General features: G+C 40.0%; 1 protein-coding gene across 1 annotated transcript in view; it reads left to right on the top strand.

The window, feature by feature from the left end:
• Positions 1-15,099, top strand: part of LOC107564467 (dipeptidyl aminopeptidase-like protein 6) — a gene marked incomplete at its 3' end in the record, with an annotated part of 320,140 nt that overhangs the window by 257,740 nt on the left and 47,301 nt on the right. Inside the window, exon 3 of the mRNA XM_016249555.1 lies at positions 11,674-11,772. Within this exon, the coding sequence (XP_016105041.1) occupies positions 11,674-11,772 (99 nt within the window). The remainder of the gene's footprint in view (positions 1-11,673; positions 11,773-15,099) is intronic.

The raw sequence follows: 15,099 nt of genomic DNA, 5'->3' as shown, positions 1-15,099 counted from the left end.
ATGTAATGGATAGGTTGATATGATGGGCCACGATCAGTGCTTTGACTGGAAATCTGGGTCAGGTCTTCTTTTATCCCAGCTTTATTATGTTTTCACAGGGAACATTTCCCACTGAAGACTGACGCTTGACTGACACAATGACAGCTAATTGGACATGTCAGAGGAGCTCATTTTGTGTTTGTGATGGAAACTCCTTTTTCTCAGATTTCGCGAATCTCTCAGCTGCACATCACGTCAGCATAGCGGGGGGTCTGTCAGATAACCTTCCCACAGTTATTTCCGCTTCTCTGTCCTGTTGTTAGAGAAATTGCACTTTCTTTGTGCGTAGTGATCAGCCAAGTCATCTTCTGACACTCCAGGAATTTTTCAATGCAGTTGCCAGAGAAATTTTTCCCCGAAAAACAAAAGTTCTTTTAAACGCCTTTTAAATTTTTTTTTCTGATATCTAAGCTGACAGCAGTGAATGGGGTCAGTTACGCCAGACTCTCTCATGAATACTAACACTGTCAGAGAACATAGACAATCCTGTGTGTACATGTTTTAAAGCACAAGATTCAATGAAAACATTGTCAAGGCATCAAAAACACAGATGGCCTTTAATAATTTTCCTCCCTTAGCATTCACATTGCATTTTCTCATTGGCAAATGAAAATAACACTTCTGCTCCACATCAACGAAGCGCCATCTATTAAGAAAAATAATGAGTCATTCACCGAACTGGAAGGTCTTTATTTCCTCTTTATCGTTTCATTAACTTTGGGCCGAAGGGCTGACAAGTAGGATCCACATGTCTGTCAATCAAAGAGCAGTGCATATGAAATCGGCACGGTTTTACAGATAACACTGTGATCTTCTTAACCAACAAAAGTTCCAAAATACTCTTTGAAGTGGAGAGCATCTCACATTTCTGCTGCTTATGAAAGCTCTTGCTGTTCTTTAATTAATGCCTGTGATTGTCCTCATTTTCTGTGTTTAGTTTTTTCTTGACTGGATTTCTGGGAGAGGTTCTTCACCACTCTAATATAACACAAAGACATCCATACAGGAATTTTCACCCATAAACAGCTTATTACACACATATCATCCATGATGCAGGATATATGCGAAATAGCATCATAACATAGCATCATAACATCATGCTATTTCTGCACTACATACCATACATGCTGCACAGTTTGCAGGTTTTCTGTATGCATGGAAGTAGTGACAAATATGTGCAGCATAACATGGACTTAAGTAAAATCTGCTTGGTTTTGGGAGGGAAAAAGTCATATTTGCTCAGACTGCTGTTGTCTTGCTGTGACACGTCCTCTCTTTCATGTAACAGATAGGTTGCTATGATGGGGCTCGATCAGTGCTTTGACTGGAAAACTGGGTCAGGTCTTCTTTTATCCCAGCTTTATTATTAAGTTTTTAGACGAAACATATCTCACTGAAGACTGACGCTTGACTGACACAATGACAGCTAATTGGACATGTCAGAGGAGCTCGTTTCTCTGAGGGTTTGTGATGGAAACTCCTTTTTCTCCGATTTCACAAATCTCTCAGGAACCGTTGCACATGGCGGCATCATAGCGGGGGGTCTGTCAGATAACCTTCCCACAGTTATTTCCGCTTCTCTGTCCTGTTGTTAGAGAAATTGCACTTTCTTTGTGCGTAGTGATCAGCCAAGTCATCTTCTGACACTCCAGGAATTTTTCAATGCAGTTGCCAGAGAAATTTTTCCCCGAAAAACAAAAGTTCTTTTAAACGCCTTTTAAATTTTTTTTTCTGATATCTAAGCTGACAGCAGTGAATGGGGTCAGTTACGCCAGACTCTCTCATGAATACTAACACTGTCAGAGAACATAGACAATCCTGTGTGTACATGTTTTAAAGCACAAGATTCAATGAAAACATTGTCAAGGCATCAAAAACACAGATGGCCTTTAATAATTTTCCTCCCTTAGCATTCACATTGCATTTTCTCATTGGCAAATGAAAATAACACTTCTGCTCCACATCAACGAAGCGCCATCTATTAAGAAAAATAATGAGTCATTCACCGAACTGGAAGGTCTTTATTTCCTCTTTATCGTTTCATTAACTTTGGGCCGAAGGGCTGACAAGTAGGATCCACATGTCTGTCAATCAAAGAGCAGTGCATATGAAATCGGCACGGTTTTACAGATAACACTGTGATCTTCTTAACCAACAAAAGTTCCAAAATACTCTTTGAAGTGGAGAGCATCTCACATTTCTGCTGCTTATGAAAGCTCTTGCTGTTCTTTAATTAATGCCTGTGATTGTCCTCATTTTCTGTGTTTAGTTTTTTCTTGACTGGATTTCTGGGAGAGGTTCTTCACCACTCTAATATAACACAAAGACATCCATACAGGAATTTTCAACCATAAACAGCTTATTACACACATATCATCCATGATGCAGGATATATGCGAAATAACATAGCATCATAGCATCATAACATCATGCTATTTCTGCACTACATACCATACATGCTGCACAGTTTGCAGGTTTTCTGTATGCATGGAAGTAGTGACAAATATGTGCAGCATAACATGGACTTAAGTAAAATCTGCTTGGTTTTGGGAGGGAAAAAGTCATATTTGCTCAGACTGTCAGAAAATAGGACATTTTTAAACACTGATTTAAAATGCAATTTTTATAAATTTATGTATATAAAAAATGTAAAATAAATGTATTTCAAAATGAATTAAAAATACTACTGTGGGGTCGGTTAGATTTGTTTATGTTTTTGAAAGAAGTCACTTATGTGCATCAAAACTGCTTTTATTTGGTCAAAATACAGTAAAAACAGTCATGTGAAATATCATTACAATTTGAAGCATTTTTTTAAATATTAAAAAAAATAAAATATTTTTTTAAAAGTCATTGATTCCTGTGATGGTAATGTTGCCAGTTTTCAGTCTCACATGTTTCTTCATAAATCATTCTGCTATGCTGAGTTGGTGCTCAAGAACCATTTCTGATTATGTTGAAAACAAATTTTTTTTTTCAGGATTCTTTGAAGAATAGACAGTTCAAAAGAACAGCATTTATTTGAAATAGAAATCTTTTGAAACATTATAAATGTATTTACTGTCACTTTTGATCCACTTAATGTGTCCTTGCTGATTTTTTTTTTCTTTTCAAAAATCTTACTGATTAGAAAATCAATTAGTGAATCTTACTGAAGTTTTTCTTTCTACATGTTATCTTAAGGGTTTTTCCATTGTTTTAGTTTTAGTATAACATTATAATACCGTTCATATTTTTACTTTTTTATAATTTAAAGAAGAAACCAATCCAATGTATATTTGACATTTGAGGCTTAATACTATAGAAAAGCACTAAAGGTTTTTCAGTTATTATTATTATTTTCAGTGTTTTCAGCTTGTTTATTTTCATATAAAAATACGGCATGCAGTTGCATCAAACAATGGTATAAACATCAGTCAGTGTGAATTGTGATAATCGTAATTAATAATCGCAATTACAATTTCAAGGGAATAATCGACAATTTTGATTTTTGTCATAATCGTGCAGCCCTAATATATCACTATCACTTACACTTTAAGAAAATTTTGTAAAAGCACAAAAAAACCTGACTGAATGACTGAACATTTTTGAGTACTGTATATAGAATCATCTTGCTCATTAAAGTGCAATATTCTCAGTCAACATGCTGCATCTCAGTCTGCATACTATATAGCAAGTGTGGTTCCTGTGATTGCCTTCAAAATTATATAGTGTGATGAAAAACAGAGTGCCAGAAATGCTTGAATGTGAAACGGTTTCTGGCAGATTTTAGGCTACTATTACTCAAAACCCATAACGGAAGAGTTGGAGTTTCCGGCAAAATGCAGAGCCAAAACTGCCACAACATGTGCACAGTGTTTTTTGTAATTCTCCAAAGATCTTATTCATTTCCACTTGCTGGAGTGCTTGACTGTTTTTCTCTAATAATAAAGGCATATTACTGAGTTTTGTGCTCTAAATGGTTACTTATGGCAATACACTTCGTATCTGGGTGTTTACAGTGATGAATATTCATCTAGCTGCAATGGTGTGCAGCACAGCTTTAATAGTGCACAGTCCAGGCATACTGCAGACTCTGTCTATAGCAGGCAACCAGGCGGAGAAGCTTCCAGCTGGGCTCATTTCTCCTCTCTGCACCATGCAAGAAAATCAGCCCTCAGCTGTCAGCTCTAACATAGACACAACAGCGGGGCATAAGACTTGAATACGCGTCCAAGACATTTCTTTTGTTTTCACTCTTTGAAATTCACTTGACTGAGCTCATTGGCAAGGATTATTATATCTTGTTTGCCTAATAGCTGAATGTTTATGTAATGTGTCGGTTTACCGGCTGAGCTCTTTTTCTGCTCACGTTTAAATGTTTCCTGGTATCAGCCTCAGGTAGCATTCCCACAGACTGTTCATGGGCCACCTGATGCATATCGCACACAAAAACGGTGGCTGACATCACACGCTCCTATCAGATTGCCTGGATTTTGTACAATGTCTGATGCAGTTTTTAACAGCCCACCAGGAAACAAAGTCGTGTTTACAAATTCTGCTACAGTGAGCACTTCTGATTTTTTTCTCTCCATTATATTAAATGAGACCATGTAGAACCAATAGGAAATTGCAGGGATAGACAATTGGGGCAGAACATGATTCAAGAGGTTCTCACTCCGTAGGAGTCAATGACTAATAAGATACAGAATAGAACACAGGAAAGGAAAAGTCTTTTAAAAGTTGTGTTAAGTTCTTTGAGATGTACTCTTTGTAATCTGGCTGATTTCAAATGGGTTTGAAAAACTTTTACACATGTTTTACTATGATAGCTGACAATATCATGAACTAATAATTCATAAATATCATTAAGTGTTTTGTCTTGTCATAAAAAGACCAAATTATCAGATATTTTAAGAGACTTAATGACGCCTTCACAGTCACACAGTCCTCTCTTTGGGGCTATTTTACATTTTACTGTTAAATGTTTAATACAAATTTTAAATGTTTAGTAAACCAACACATATTAAAGAAAAAATTATACAATTATTTATTGAAATGATTGTATTCTCATATTGTTTTATGCCAAATTAAACATACAGTTTTCAATAATTTATTTCAATTTCAATAATTTATTTTTTGTATCACCAGTTGTATCACCTTGACATAAAAAAGAACAGTTTTAAGGAAAAAATAAATAGAAATAATTTTTAATAATAAAAAAATAATTTTAATACAAAATCTGGGGGGGGGGTCGCCTACTTATCACAGAAGAGAATAGATTCTTTAAAATGTATTTTTTAAATAGAACTGGAATATCCAAAGTTTGCTAGGTTTATGGCTTCAAATCTGTTCCGTCTATAAGAATCCCATTGCCATGAAAAACCTGGACATATGATTTTTTAAATTGTGATTCCCTGACCTTAAAAAGCCATGTGGATTTCTAGTTATGCTAAGCCTTAAAATAATTTAGAAACATATAATCTAAAAATTGCCTTTTTTAAACGTAATCTCTATAAAATTATTTTTAGATCCTTATCTGGTATTAATAAACAATCCACGGAAATTCATTGGTTGTATTATTGGTCATGTGGAACCCTGTTAGTAACAAATAAATGAGACATCATTGGGCACAACTGTGTATTCTGTTCTTAGTTATGTTCAAATGCACATTTATCCATTTTCCTATATAGGCTATCATAAAGAAATATACTGCGGTTGGCCATTTAACATCAGACAGACAGCCCTTTCCTGTCAGCTGCTGTCCAGAATAATCTGCAGAATGGACCAGACTATAGTCCACTAGCCAATGTAAGACTAAATGCTTCTTTAGTTTGTCTCAAAAAGTTTATTTCTGAGGGTTTCTGATGTTTGCTCTTTTGCAGTCTTCCCATTTAGGACATACAAAACTGCTCATCCTGACAGCAAAGTGAAACAAATCAGATATTGCTTTTTCTGCATCTTCCTATGCATATAAAATGAGTCATATGCTAGACGAAAGCACTCTGTGATCATATCTGATGTGCAGAATTATGACTAAATAAATCAGGTTAGTGCTGGCATCAGCTGTAAATGCACAAAGTCCATTTTAATAATGAAACATTCAATTTGTTTTAAGCAGAGCCTGGAGGGATGCCTGATTGTGTTTATTTCCATGTCCTGCCTTTTTTTCCCCCCTTCCTCTGCGGCACTGGAGAATTGCACCTGGCGTGTACACGAGTCAAAGTGACAGCGTAATATTAGTCGGGGCGAGATGAAGTGCGCGTGAGTTGATAGATTCTTCCCCGCTTTCTCTGTCAAACACACTGAATACATTCTGGTGTTCATTCTCACCTTATGGGACTGTCATTTAATGCAAAGCTCTGCTGCCGCCACATTCCTTTTCAATGCGTGCGATTTAAAATGGTTTTCCACTACGCCACGTGTTCGGTCTCTCTAGGTATTGATGTGGCGGTGGGTTGGTGCACTCGCACCACGTGCTGAACGAATGAGTGGTAATGTCAAACAGAGGTGGCCTGATGGAGGTGATCTTTGGGCCCTAAGCACAGCGGTACGGCTGAGATAATGAGCCCAGGCGCTGCTGGAAGCTGGAACAGTCAGAACTTTCCAGCACAGCATTAAGAGAGCACTGTGGTTTTCACATCAAGCCCAGGAGCTGCAGTTGCCATGAAGAGACTATCGCCTATTTTAGAGGAAAAATCACCAGGCTGCCCTCTAAGAAGAGCCTGTCAGCCAATTCAGCTCAATGCAGGTGCAGTTTGCCTTCTGTGAACCTGAAAAGCTGAGAGTTTTTGACATGCACTATAGAGAGGATGGAGGCATGAAGATTGTGAGTTGCTCCATATAAACTTAGCGGTCTCGGTGCTAAATCTAGTGATGGGTATTTTTTATGAAGATAATATATATATATATATATATATATATATATATATATATATATATATATATATATATATATATATATCAATCATAGGGCTGCACAATTAATAAAATTTCTAATCGCAATTACAATTATGGATGCCACAATTACGTAATCATTCAAAGCAGCAATTAATCGTTCAAAGTCCACTTATGTTATTCTGCACGCTTACGATGTTTTTTTCTTTCTACATGTTATCTTAAGGGTTTTTCCATTGTTTTAGTTTTAGTATAACATTATAATACCGTTCATATTTTTACTTTTTTATAATTTAAAGAAGAAACCAATCCAATGTATATTTGACATTTGAGGCTTAATACTATAGAAAAGCACTAAAGGTTTTTCAGTTATTATTATTATTTTCAGTGTTTTCAGCTTGTTTATTTTCATATAAAAATATGGCATGCAGTTGCATCAAACAATGGTATAAACATCAGTCAGTGTGAATTGTGATAATCGTAATTAATAATCGCAATTACAATTTCAAGGGAATAATCGACAATTTTGATTTTTGTCATAATCGTGCAGCCCTAATATATCACTATCACTTACACTTTAAGAAAATTTTGTAAAAGCACAAAAAAACCTGACTGAATGACTGAACATTTTTGAGTACTGTATATAGAATCATCTTGCTCATTAAAGTGCAATATTCTCAGTCAACATGCTGCATCTCAGTCTGCATACTATATAGCAAGTGTGGTTCCTGTGATTGCCTTCAAAATTATATAGTGTGATGAAAAACAGAGTGCCAGAAATGCTTGAATGTGAAACGGTTTCTGGCAGATTTTAGGCTACTATTACTCAAAACCCATAACGGAAGAGTTGGAGTTTCCGGCAAAATGCAGAGCCAAAACTGCCACAACATGTGCACAGTGTTTTTTGTAATTCTCCAAAGATCTTATTCATTTCCACTTGCTGGAGTGCTTGACTGTTTTTCTCTAATAATAAAGGCATATTACTGAGTTTTGTGCTCTAAATGGTTACTTATGGCAATACACTTCGTATCTGGGTGTTTACAGTGATGAATATTCATCTAGCTGCAATGGTGTGCAGCACAGCTTTAATAGTGCACAGTCCAGGCATACTGCAGACTCTGTCTATAGCAGGCAACCAGGCGGAGAAGCTTCCAGCTGGGCTCATTTCTCCTCTCTGCACCATGCAAGAAAATCAGCCCTCAGCTGTCAGCTCTAACATAGACACAACAGCGGGGCATAAGACTTGAATACGCGTCCAAGACATTTCTTTTGTTTTCACTCTTTGAAATTCACTTGACTGAGCTCATTGGCAAGGATTATTATATCTTGTTTGCCTAATAGCTGAATGTTTATGTAATGTGTCGGTTTACCGGCTGAGCTCTTTTTCTGCTCACGTTTAAATGTTTCCTGGTATCAGCCTCAGGTAGCATTCCCACAGACTGTTCATGGGCCACCTGATGCATATCGCACACAAAAACGGTGGCTGACATCACACGCTCCTATCAGATTGCCTGGATTTTGTACAATGTCTGATGCAGTTTTTAACAGCCCACCAGGAAACAAAGTCGTGTTTACAAATTCTGCTACAGTGAGCACTTCTGATTTTTTTCTCTCCATTATATTAAATGAGACCATGTAGAACCAATAGGAAATTGCAGGGATAGACAATTGGGGCAGAACATGATTCAAGAGGTTCTCACTCCGTAGGAGTCAATGACTAATAAGATACAGAATAGAACACAGGAAAGGAAAAGTCTTTTAAAAGTTGTGTTAAGTTCTTTGAGATGTACTCTTTGTAATCTGGCTGATTTCAAATGGGTTTGAAAAACTTTTACACATGTTTTACTATGATAGCTGACAATATCATGAACTAATAATTCATAAATATCATTAAGTGTTTTGTCTTGTCATAAAAAGACCAAATTATCAGATATTTTAAGAGACTTAATGACGCCTTCACAGTCACACAGTCCTCTCTTTGGGGCTATTTTACATTTTACTGTTAAATGTTTAATACAAATTTTAAATGTTTAGTAAACCAACACATATTAAAGAAAAAATTATACAATTATTTATTGAAATGATTGTATTCTCATATTGTTTTATGCCAAATTAAACATACAGTTTTCAATAATTTATTTCAATTTCAATAATTTATTTTTTGTATCACCAGTTGTATCACCTTGACATAAAAAAGAACAGTTTTAAGGAAAAAAATAAATAGAAATAATTTTTAATAATAAAAAAATAATGTTAATACAAAATCTGGGGGGGGGGGTCGCCTGCTTATCACAGAAGAGAATAGATTCTTTAAAATGTATTTTTTAAATAGAACTGGAATATCCAAAGTTTGCTAGGTTTATGGCTTCAAATCTGTTCCGTCTATAAGAATCCCATTGCCATGAAAAACCTGGACATATGATTTTTTAAATTGTGATTCCCTGACCTTAAAAAGCCATGTGGATTTCTAGTTATGCTAAGCCTTAAAATAATTTAGAAACATATAATCTAAAAATTGCCTTTTTTAAACGTAATCTCTATAAAATTATTTTTAGATCCTTATCTGGTATTAATAAACAATCCACGGAAATTCATTGGTTGTATTATTGGTCATGTGGAACCCTGTTAGTAACAAATAAATGAGACATCATTGGGCACAACTGTGTATTCTGTTCTTAGTTATGTTCAAATGCACATTTATCCATTTTCCTATATAGGCTATCATAAAGAAATATACTGCGGTTGGCCATTTAACATCAGACAGACAGCCCTTTCCTGTCAGCTGCTGTCCAGAATAATCTGCAGAATGGACCAGACTATAGTCCACTAGCCAATGTAAGACTAAATGCTTCTTTAGTTTGTCTCAAAAAGTTTATTTCTGAGGGTTTCTGATGTTTGCTCTTTTGCAGTCTTCCCATTTAGGACATACAAAACTGCTCATCCTGACAGCAAAGTGAAACAAATCAGATATTGCTTTTTCTGCATCTTCCTATGCATATAAAATGAGTCATATGCTAGACGAAAGCACTCTGTGATCATATCTGATGTGCAGAATTATGACTAAATAAATCAGGTTAGTGCTGGCATCAGCTGTAAATGCACAAAGTCCATTTTAATAATGAAACATTCAATTTGTTTTAAGCAGAGCCTGGAGGGATGCCTGATTGTGTTTATTTCCATGTCCTGCCTTTTTTTCCCCCCTTCCTCTGCGGCACTGGAGAATTGCACCTGGCGTGTACACGAGTCAAAGTGACAGCGTAATATTAGTCGGGGCGAGATGAAGTGCGCGTGAGTTGATAGATTCTTCCCCGCTTTCTCTGTCAAACACACTGAATACATTCTGGTGTTCATTCTCACCTTATGGGACTGTCATTTAATGCAAAGCTCTGCTGCCGCCACATTCCTTTTCAATGCGTGCGATTTAAAATGGTTTTCCACTACGCCACGTGTTCGGTCTCTCTAGGTATTGATGTGGCGGTGGGTTGGTGCACTCGCACCACGTGCTGAACGAATGAGTGGTAATGTCAAACAGAGGTGGCCTGATGGAGGTGATCTTTGGGCCCTAAGCACAGCGGTACGGCTGAGATAATGAGCCCAGGCGCTGCTGGAAGCTGGAACAGTCAGAACTTTCCAGCACAGCATTAAGAGAGCACTGTGGTTTTCACATCAAGCCCAGGAGCTGCAGTTGCCATGAAGAGACTATCGCCTATTTTAGAGGAAAAATCACCAGGCTGCCCTCTAAGAAGAGCCTGTCAGCCAATTCAGCTCAATGCAGGTGCAGTTTGCCTTCTGTGAACCTGAAAAGCTGAGAGTTTTTGACATGCACTATAGAGAGGATGGAGGCATGAAGATTGTGAGTTGCTCCATATAAACTTAGCGGTCTCGGTGCTAAATCTAGTGATGGGTATTTTTTATGAAGTTTTTGTGAAGTTTCAAAACCTTTGCGATTTATTTATTCTGAATTGGTGATTCAGAGCACTTATCAAACCGTGAAAGTCACGTGATTTCGGTAAATGCGGCTTTCTAACATCATGGCTGTTTTGAAATCTTTCTCATTTCAATGGTTCGCCACTAGGGGGTGATGTCTGCGAAACCAGTGTCTATGGCTGCATACGAAATCGGATACTGTGTAGTAGGTACAACATCTGGTTTGAAACTTGCTTTGCAAAGTAAAGTGTCTATTGGATGCACACTTCATAATCTTACTGGAAGTAGTAGGTCATCCGAGTACTCATCCTAATCTACTATTTTATGAATTCGGACATACTACTCTGCTCAGATAATATTATATAGTATGGAAGTAGGTATATGTACGGATGCAGTGTATTTTTTGTCTGATCTTGGATCACTTTTAAAAATTTGAAAACATTTAATGACACATTATACACATTTGTATAATAAAAAATAAGAGTTGTGGTTAATAGTCTCTTATTGGCCGGATAGTCCTACAATTTAATAAACACATACAGACACTTCATATTCAGTAGTATTAGATTATTTGCAATTACATTTAATAGATTAAAGTTTCAATAAAACAATTGCAATTGGTTTGTAATAGGTTTTTGATGCATGTTTGAGCTGAGTTAACATTGTAAAACCATTCTCACCAGCAGGCTTCACGAGTGTGCAGCATTTCGAGAGCTTCGAATCAGTGAATCATTTTGTGAAGCAATTGGTTCAATTAGTTCAAAGTGTCAAAAGCTTTGTTTCTTCCATCGCTAGCTAAAAGTCTTTTCTGTTCTGTATTTCTCTCTATAGGTGAGGACGATAGCCTGGCCTTGAAAGGGAAAGTGACAGTGGAAGAAATCTTCAAAAAAGACTTCAAAGATCACGACCCAAATGCTAAGTGGATCAGTAGTAAGTGCTCTCATCAGCAGACATTTGATTTCTTCTAGTGTGGTTCTTACATTTGCTGCCCAGTATCAGATACGATTGCAGAGATTATCTCAGCATTGAGTACTATAATTCTCATTGTGCACATAATCGATTCAGGGAGGCAGTGAAATGAAGGCTTTTGCACTGCTAATTTCCTCTTCATGGTAAAACGAAAGTATTGGTTTATTTTTTATTTTTATTTATTTTTTCTTTCAAAGTCATGAATTTCAAACATTTGAGAATCATGATCTTCCTAAAACTCAAGTAAAATCCCAGTGGCCTAAAAAATAAGTTTCCCATTTTAATGGTCTTAACAGTTTCCAAATACAGTGACCGCAAAAAGTATCGTCTCGGTTACGTATGGTAACCCTCGTTCCCTGAATGAGGGAACGGAGAAGTGACATCGGATGACCGACGAATTGGGATCTCGCTTAGAGAGACCAATCTACTTCGAGTGTAAACTAAATGAGCCAATGCACATTGGCATGCAATTATTGCATCCAGCTGCCGCTGATCACAGCGTGAGTATAAGTAGGCAGCAGATGCAGCGCATATTCAGGTTTTCGCTGAGGAGCCGAGCCGGTGACCCGGCCGCTCAGCGGTGGTACAGGAGCTGTGGCGACGGGACGTGACGTCTCCGTTCCCTCCTTCAGGGAACGAGGGTTACCATACGTAACCGAGACGTTCCCTTTCAGTCGGTCACTCTCGATGTCACGTCGGATGACCGACGAATTGGGATCCCTAACAAAGGGCCACAGGTACTGCCCCTTCCAGTGTCCTGTGGAAGCCACCTGCGCCCCTACTTTTTAGCGTAGGCCAGGGCTTGCAAAAGAGGACCAGCTACTGCTGCTATGACACTACCCAATGAGTAAGACTGTATGACACTGGGAAAACGTACCCGTTCTACTTGGAACAGGGACGTTACGGAAGCTCCAACCTTCCCGAAGGAGGTTTCGGAAGCAAATACACATATGAACATTCCTTAGGCGCATATGGAAGATTGGAGGTGATTGTAACCCTCTTGGAATGGCAGAAGTCTGCCGGGGAAACACAGACTCGAGGCTATACCGTGGACTTTACACATATGAGATCCACTTAAGGTCTTACATATGGAACCCAGGCTTCTACCGGTTCTCGAGGATTCAACGAGTGAAGGCCTAGCGCCGGACGCTCCGCCATGTCTGGCTGCCGAGGGGACGGAGGAACTCAACAGGGTCTACTATATGGACTCTCTGGAGGGGTTTTAGCAAGCCGACCCGAAGCCGGGGCCTCTCAGTGCTTCTACCCGTTTGAGGTGAGAACACAGGAGGATATCGGCTCCAAACGAAGGCTATAGAATGTAGTGGACGTGTTAGGGGTCGCCCAGCCCGCAGCTCTACAGATATCTGCCAGCGAGGCACCACGAGCCAGCGCCCAGGAGGACGCAACACTCTAGTTGAGTGAGCTCGCAACCTGAATGGGCAGGGCACACCCTGTGCTGTCACGTCGGATGACCGACGAATTGGGATCCCTAACAAAGGGCCACAGGTACTGCCCCTTCCAGTGTCCTGTGGAAGCCACCTGCGCCCCTACTTTTTAGCGTAGGCCAGGGCTTGCAAAAGAGGACCAGCTACTGCTGCTATGACACTACCCAATGAGTAAGACTGTATGACACTGGGAAAACGTACCCGTTCTACTTGGAACAGGGACGTTACGGAAGCTCCAACCTTCCCGAAGGAGGTTTCGGAAGCAAATACACATATGAACATTCCTTAGGCGCATATGGAAGATTGGAGGTGATTGTAACCCTCTTGGAATGGCAGAAGTGTGCCGGGGAAACACAGACTCGAGGCTATACCGTGGACTTTACACATATGAGATCCACTTAAGGTCTTACATATGGAACCCAGGCTTCTACCGGTTCTCGAGGATTCAACGAGTGAAGGCCTAGCGCCGGACGCTCCGCCATGTCTGGCTGCCGAGGGGACGGAGGAACTCAACAGGGTCTACTATATGGACTCTCTGGAGGGGTTTTAGCAAGCCGACCCGAAGCCGGGGCCTCTCAGTGCTTCTACCCGTTTGAGGTGAGAACACAGGAGGATATCGGCTCCAAACGAAGGCTATAGAATGTAGTGGACGTGTTAGGGGTCGCCCAGCCCGCAGCTTGCAGGCTCACCACCTGATCCCTCAAGGGAGTAGCAGGAACCTTGGGCACATAGCCGGGCCGGGGCCTCAGGGTTACCTGGAAGTCAGCGGCCCGAACTCTAGGCACAAATCGTCGACCGAAAATGCGTGCAGGTCCCCTACCCTCTTGATGGAGGCAAATGCAAGCAGGAGTAGAGTTGTCATTGACAGAAACATCAGCTTGACCGCCTGCAAAGGCTCAAATGGGCCCTGCTGTAGTGCTGTGAGCACTAGAGTCAGGTCCCAAGAGGGTATAGAGGGGGGCCATAGAGGATTTACCTTTTCAACCCTTTAAGGAACCTGATGACCAGGTCATGTTTCCCCAGTGACTTCCCTTCTATGGGGTCGTGGTTAACAGCGATTGCAGGGAGACAGCCTTCGCTCCAACCCTTGCTGCAAAAAAAACAGCATGACTCTGATCGGGCATCTTCGGGGGTCTTCTCGGTGAGAAGAACACCACTCAACGAACAGGTTCCACTTCAAAGCGTAAGCGTGTCTCATAGACGGTGCTCTCGCTGAAGTGATGGTGTCACTACCTCTTGGGGTAGGTCACTTAGAACCTCCGCGGCCCATCCATGGACCAGACATGAAGTTTCCAGAGGTCTGGACGCGGGTGCCCAAGGGTGCCCCGTCTCTGAGTCAGTAGATCCTTCCTCAGAGGAATCAGCCAAGGAGGGACTGTCGCGAGGAGCATTAGTTCTGGGAACCAGGTCCGGGTAGGCCAATAGGGTGCCACCAACAGGACCTTCTCCTCATCCTCCCTGACCTTGCACAGTATCTGTGCGAGAAAGCTCACTGGGGGAAATGTCTGGGCTCCGAAACGTCTCCAAACCAGCTGGACCGTCTGGGGATGGAGTCGCCATTCTCCCGGGAGCTCAGCTCGAGATAGCTCGTCGGCTGCCCGGTTGAGCAGCCCAGGATTGTGAACAGCACGAAGCGAAGAGTCCAACTCCATACCGAGAAAAGAGATCCTCTCTGTCCGGGAGAGTTTGCTCTTTTCCCAGTTGACCCGAAGGCCCAACAAGCTGAGGTGTGAGAGCACCAAGTCCCTGTGTTTGCACAACTGATCCTGAGCTAATATGATCCTGAGCCGAGGTAGTTGAGAATGCGAATGCCCTGTTCTCTCAGGGGATCAAGGGGTGCCTC

This window comes from Sinocyclocheilus grahami, unplaced genomic scaffold, assembly GCF_001515645.1.
Source record: "Sinocyclocheilus grahami isolate Dianchi unplaced genomic scaffold, SAMN03320097.WGS_v1.1 scaffold938.1, whole genome shotgun sequence".
Classification (NCBI taxonomy): Eukaryota; Metazoa; Chordata; class Actinopteri; order Cypriniformes; family Cyprinidae; genus Sinocyclocheilus; species Sinocyclocheilus grahami.
The sequence above is the reverse complement of the archived record's forward strand: the minus strand, read 5'-3'. Positions and strand labels throughout refer to the sequence as shown.